The 6,574-nt window shown below is 39.3% G+C and overlaps 1 protein-coding gene across 1 annotated transcript; it reads right to left on the bottom strand.

Annotated features, from left to right (window-relative positions):
* Positions 1-710: 710 nt before the first annotated feature.
* Positions 711-1,652, bottom strand: LOC126080058 (olfactory receptor 52E5). The gene has a single exon (XM_049891373.1). The coding sequence runs from the start codon at positions 1,650-1,652 to the stop codon at positions 711-713; it is 942 nt and encodes a 313-aa protein (XP_049747330.1).
* Between the last annotated feature and the right edge of the window lie 4,922 nt (positions 1,653-6,574).

Raw genomic sequence — 6,574 nt, 5'->3', positions numbered from 1 at the left:
TTAAATGTAGTTAATGTTCACTATCAGCCATTTTGGAGCCCTGGTGGTATAGTGGTTAAGAGCTCAGGGGCTCCTTGGAAATTCACCAGCCACTCCTTGGAAACCCTATAGGGCAGTTCTACTACATCCTATGAGGTCACTCTGAGTTGGAATTGACTTGATGGCAACGTTTTTTTCTTTTTTGTACCAGCCCTTTTACCAAAATTTCCTAAATCATCTTCTGGTTGAATGAAGTTCATTTTCTAGGACATTCAACAGGAAAAAAAATAAATAAATAATGTTCCCTCCATTCATGAATATTTAAAACTGCTTTTCTCTAACTTTAAGTTTTGATAACGAGCAGTTGGATACGAAATCATTGGCTCACACAAATTCCCTTGAGTTTCCTGAAAATGCTATCCCACAGTTGCCTTGTACTCTTTAAAGTTAAAATGTCAATCTAACTTTCTTACCCTAATAATTAACTTGTTCTTTTGTCCTTGAAGCAATGACAATTCATTTTATTTTACAAGTCTAATAGATTTAATAAGATATGTCTGAGTTTATTGTTCTGGGGGTCACTTTTTTCCCTTTCTCTTTGGGGGAAATGTGATGTGATTGGCTTATGTGGACATGATGACAGTGTCTAGTAAAACAGTTTTCAGTACTTACTTCTGTTTGATCTCATTATTGTCTTACTGAATTATTGTGGGAGATCTCTTACATAAACATCATTGACTTTTAGAGTTAAGCATCCTTAATACATGCTCTCTTATCTGTTTTGTCCTGACCCCATAGATAACAGGGTTTAGGGCAGGGGGAACAACCACATACAAATTGGCCAGAAGGATGTGGATGTAATGAGGGATGTTGTGTCCAAAGCGATGTGTCATGAAGGAGAAGAGAGCTGGCAGGTAGAAGGCCAATATGACACAGACATGGGAGCCACAGGTACTGAGTGCCTTAAGCCGGGCATCCCAGGATGGGAGTTGGAAGACTGCTTGGAGGATTTGGACATAGGAAAATCCAATCACAGAAAGATCAATGTATCCCACTGAGAAAGCAATCAAGCCATAGATAACATTGACCTTAATACTGGCACAAGCTAACTTTGCCAAGCCCATGTGTTCACAATAGGTATGGGGGATAATCCGGACACCACAGAAAGGTAACCTTAGGATGAGGAATATGAATGGAGTCACAAAGACCAAAGTCCTGACAATGATAACTATGCCCAGAATCGCTATCACCTTGTTGGTGAGGATCATGCTATATCTTAGGGGGTCGCAGATGGCAACATAGCGGTCTACGGCCATGACTGTCAGCACCACAGACTCCAGGCCAGTGCATACATGGATGGTGTACATCTGTGTGATGCAGGCACCAAATACAATCTCCCTGAGATTGAACCAGAAAATGCCCAGCATCTTGGGGATGGTGGCTGTGGATAGACCCAGATCAGTGCCAGCCAGCATGGCCAGGAAGTAAAACATGGGCTGGTGGAGGCTGCTTTCAGTCTGGATCACAAACAGGATAGTGATGTTCCCCAGGAGGGCTGTCAGATACACTGCGAAGAAGGGGAAGCCAATCCAGATATGTGCATCTTCAAGTCCTGGAATTCCCATCAGAAGGAAGGAAGAGGGGTGGAACTGTGTATTGTTGCGATGAAGCATATTGAAGGGCATTGGTTATTGCCACATTTCTTGCAGTAGTCTTCTGGCTTCCAGGGAGAGACCCCAACCTCTTTCATAACACATTGCCTATTTCTTGGAGAAACATAAAATCCATTCTTTAATTCCATAATACAACAGAAGAGACCTGGGGAGGGAATATGAGGCACAGTTAAAGAGACGCTTGGACTTTGAAGTCTTTCCCTTACCTACATAACAGAACTGTGCAGAAAATTTCTAAATAGCAGCAGTCCTGCACTTCCCCTGTTCCTCTTCCCTTCAATCCTTAAGGGCAAACCTGCACATGACATTAAATTAGCAAAAATTTGTTGAATTAACCTAAACTAGTCCAAAGAGCCACCTTTTGGAAATAGGGCCAGAGTTTATTTTCCTAAAGATAGTTCCTTCCCTAGGCTTCTCCTTGAACTACTTTTCTTTACTCACTGCAGAAAACACATTTTGGTTATAGGATGCTCCTGTTTCCCAAAAAGTATGTTGGAGATGTGTCTCAGGATATCTGTTAATGAGAATGTAAAGAGGAACAAGATGAGATGTGTGTATGTGTGTATGTATAAAACATCACTATGTCACTGAACTAGGATTGAGTGGAGGTGACACAGCCAGTCTGATGGTTGAGGAGCAAAACACATTTGTGAAAAGCAGTCCTGAGAAATTAGGAAGATGCTATGTGGAAGGAAATCTAATGAAGGTGGGAGATCAGAAAGTTGGTGTTTGGATCTGAGCTAAGGGATGGAACTGGTAAACTCACACATATTAGGGGCCTTTACATAATTTCAGCTCCCGCTTACAACTACAACGTACCATCACTCACTAACTATATCACGTTCCCTTTCCAGAATAGGGTAACTTGGATGCTCCCAGCTATTTTACAGAACCTATTGTGATCTATGATTTCTGAACTTCTTTTCTGCCTTTTTCATGGTGCATTATAAGTATGGACAATCCCATCATGGCAGTGTCGGTGTTAATGTCTCTGTCTTTTTTAAAGTTAGAGCAGTACCGAGTTCAGAACATGCTGCAACATGAAAACATTGTAGAGTTTGTATTTATTCATGCTGTGGTTAGTTTCACTGATACAGTGATGGGAGAGAATATTTTTAAGTTTGCAGTAAACTTGTTGAACTGAAACAATTGAATCTCTCTTGTATGCCTTGGGGTTGAGTCTGAGTTGTAACTGGTCCTGTGCCATGTGCAGTGCTTCGGTGTGTATTAATGTTAATGAGAATAGGCCACAGTTAGAAACTTTGTCATTACTGGTGTGTTCTGTGATAGACTCTGGGTATGGGTAAAATACCTATGGTGACTGGGCTTGTGGGATCTGGGAAGTGCCATATCTAGAGCACACCTATGTGTTGTCTTGCCTTGATGGTACTCTGAGTGCAATGAGATCTGATGTGGTGGCACCAATTAAAAAACAAAAAATCTCTTGCCTTGACTCTAACAGGGGCTCCAAGGGCTGTTGAGGAGGTATACTGGCATGTGCCATTTGGATTAGCACTTGCTCATGGTGTTTCCGATTTTTTCAAATAGCATATTGTGGAATCGCTTTAAAAATGTCATAATCCTACTATAGAAAAGGAAGATACTTCATGACGCATTCACTCCCTAAGTTGCATTAGTCAAATCTTTTTCTCCAGTGGGTTCCAATCATATGAAAGTCAGTGTCAACACCTTTTCATCCATGAAGGACCTGCAAGTAGATTTACCTTTTTATTAACCTCTTCCCTTGACCTTTCAAATCTGCCAGGTTCTTTTAATTTCACTTTCTAATAAAAAGAATAATAATTCAAGTTGTAGTAGGGGAAAGAGCCCACCTAAAATTATGTTCCAGGCATTTGCTCAGTGTGCTGCAAGTATTATTTTATTAAAGTTAATAACAAGTCTAAAATTGGTAGTACTATTGGGTGTAGTGGTTAAGAGCTAAGGCTGATAACCAAAAAGTTAGCAGTTTGTATCCACCTTGGCAACTCTGTGGGGCAGTTCTACTCTGTCCTATAGGGTCTCTATGATTTGGAATTGACCTGATGGCAACAGGTTTGGTAATTTGCGCCCATAAATATTACAGCCTAGGAAACCCCATGGGGCAGTTCTACTCTGTCCCATAAGGTCACTGTGAGTTGAAATTGACTCAACGGTGCACAACAACAACATTGTCCCCATTTAGTCCCTGGGTGGAATAAACAATTAAGCCCTTGATTACTAACCTAAAGGTTGGAGATTCAAACCTACCCAGAAGTGCCTTGGAACAAAGTCCTGGCAATCTGCTTCCAAAAACTTCCATCTTGAAAACCCTATAGAGAGTGCAGTTGTACTGTGCACACATGGAGTTGCCATGAGTTAGAATCAACTTGACGGCAAATTGTTTTTATTGTCCCTGCTTTCAGAGAAGTCAAATTTGGCTCAGGCCAGTCAAGCAACTTCCCCCAGAAATTCAAAACTATGTCTGTCTGACTCAATAGCTGCTGCTTTTAAGTAGTTTTTTTTTTTTTAATATGTAAAACTGGGTTAATAATACTGATCATGTGGAGCTGTCCTGAGAATTAGAAGTTATTGACATGTGATGTGCCTTCTCTGCCTTGCATGTCTCTAAATAAATGTATCATTATTATTATTATTACTGATGATGAGGAGAAAGAGAAATATTTCCCCGGGTCATCCTTTTTCATCTTACCTGCGATTTACTGCATTTAAATTCTCACTATTTTTCATGCGGTGTATTTTATATCTCTACTATTTATATGTAACTTCTTTCTAGCTACAAATATTTAAACAGTCGGAAATTTTTTTTTTATTGATTCTAACATTCCTTCTTTTATGATCAATTATTAGCCCTTTTGGTTCTATTTTGAAATTTGTATCTAGTTTTATCTATTTTTCTACCTATTCTTCTTTTCACTAATATACTTCAAATGAGCAATATTGTTAACCTGACCTGTTATTACCAAATTGCCCTACCTTCATAAGAGTCATTCCATCCATTTTCATGAGTTCAAGTGCTACTTTTTTTTTGGTTGGTTTTGGAAGTATTTTTCTAGCATACTTTTACCCTGGACTCTCTATTTCCAGCTACTTACAGAATATCTTCATCAGATATAATCAAGGCATACCTTATTTAATAAGCTCTGTACCAAGTTCATCATCTCTACCCTGAAGCCATTGTTCTCCACTTTCCCCAATCTTAGTTAGTGGTGTTATATACATTGTCCCAGAAAATAAACCTTGGAGACATCCTCAATATTTTCCTCCATATCCTTCACTCTTCAGGTCTGAACACTCATTAATTTTTGTCTATTCTTCATTCAAACAAGTACATTATACTAGATAGCCACTAGGTGCCATCTGACAGTGTTCAAGCTACTGGGTGATAAAAATCAAAACCAGGATCTGTTCTCGTGGATCATATAGTCTAGGTAGGGGGACCTACATTAACCAAATAATCACTCACATAAATGGTAAGTAACAACTGGGCTACAAAGAAGACATACTATACAGTAAGAGCTTATGTAACCAAATCAGAGGTAATGGGGAAGTGCTAAAGAAATTGATAGGTGAAGGATGAGAATCCATTAATAAGTGGAAGCAGAGGAGGGAAAAGTATTCTAGTTAACAGGAACAGGATGTGTACAGGCTGAGTGATGGCACATATGAGGAAGTGAAAAGCCAGCGTGACTAGGGCTTGGAAAGCACAGGGTAGGTGAGATGAGAGAGAGGTAAGGAAAGATCATGTAGACTCTTGTGGTTAACTTTGAGGAATTTTATCTTCATCCTAGAAGCAATGAAAGGAAGTTGTAGGATTTGTAGCAGTGGTTTAGCATGACTCAATTTAAATTTCAAAGATTGCATCTGATTGTGCAATCAAGAACATAGTAAAAGCAGCTAGAGCCTGGGGCAATTCTACTCTGTCCTACAGGGTCTCTATGAGTCGGAATCGACTCGACAGAACTGGGTTTGGTTTTTGGTTTTTTAGAGCCTTTGTAGGCAAATGAGTTAGAAGGTTATCACAGAAGCCTAGGTTAAGGATGTTGTTATCTTGGACCATGGTGATAGTGCCAGTCACACAAATTGGAGCAGGTGAGTTTTAAGATCGTTTAGTATGTTTAGTTCTCAGAAATAGCTGCCTAATCCAATTTTCTTTCCCTTCACAATTGTTGCATTAGTTAAAGCATCTATAATCTTTTCTTTTAACTGATTTCTCAAACTCATCCCTCTTTACCAATGGTCATTGAAAATTTTGAAAATGCCTGAGGGATCAATACAGTCCCATTAATAAAACATGATTGAGAAGCATCGACTTATACCTTAAGAGGTGAGGGCAAGGAGATATGTGGGGGATTAAGGGAGAGGTATTGAAGGTTATATGTCATTTGAAAAAGTACTCCATTAATTCCTAGGGTAGCATGTAGGGTGGGCAGGGAGGTGAAACTTATTGTACCTGTTTGGATTTGCTGTATCATTCTTGTAAAATAAATTAGGCTCCATGTCTCAACATCCTGGAATTTTATAGGTTGTGACATAGTCCTGCAACTGCTCTTAATGACTTAGGTTTACTTACCACAACCACCAACCTCTGCTCTGATCTGTTTCATTATAGAAATTTTCATTTATTAATTGATTGAAATTGCCATGGATTTAATTTTACTTGGGTCCACAATGAAGACCCATGGAAGCAGCAGTTAAGAAATCAAAACATGCATTGCATTGGGTAAATCTGCTACAAAGGACCTTTTTAAAGTGTTGAAAAGCAAAGAAGTCACCTTGAAGACTAAGTTACACCTGACCCAAGCCATGGTATTTTCAATTGCATCATATGCATGCAAAAGCTGGACAATGAATAAGGAAGACTGAAGAGGAACTGATGCCTTTGAATTGTGTTAGTGAGGAATATACCATGGACTGCCAAAAGA

Source organism: Elephas maximus, chromosome 7 (genome assembly GCF_024166365.1).
Source record: "Elephas maximus indicus isolate mEleMax1 chromosome 7, mEleMax1 primary haplotype, whole genome shotgun sequence".
NCBI lineage: Eukaryota > Metazoa > Chordata > Mammalia > Proboscidea > Elephantidae > Elephas > Elephas maximus.
The sequence above is the reverse complement of the archived record's forward strand: the minus strand, read 5'-3'. Positions and strand labels throughout refer to the sequence as shown.

Coding starts and splice junctions, on each gene's coding strand:
- LOC126080058 (XM_049891373.1), bottom strand. CDS start 1,652: ATGCTTCATCGCAACAATACACAGTTCCACCCCTCTTCCTTCCTTCTG.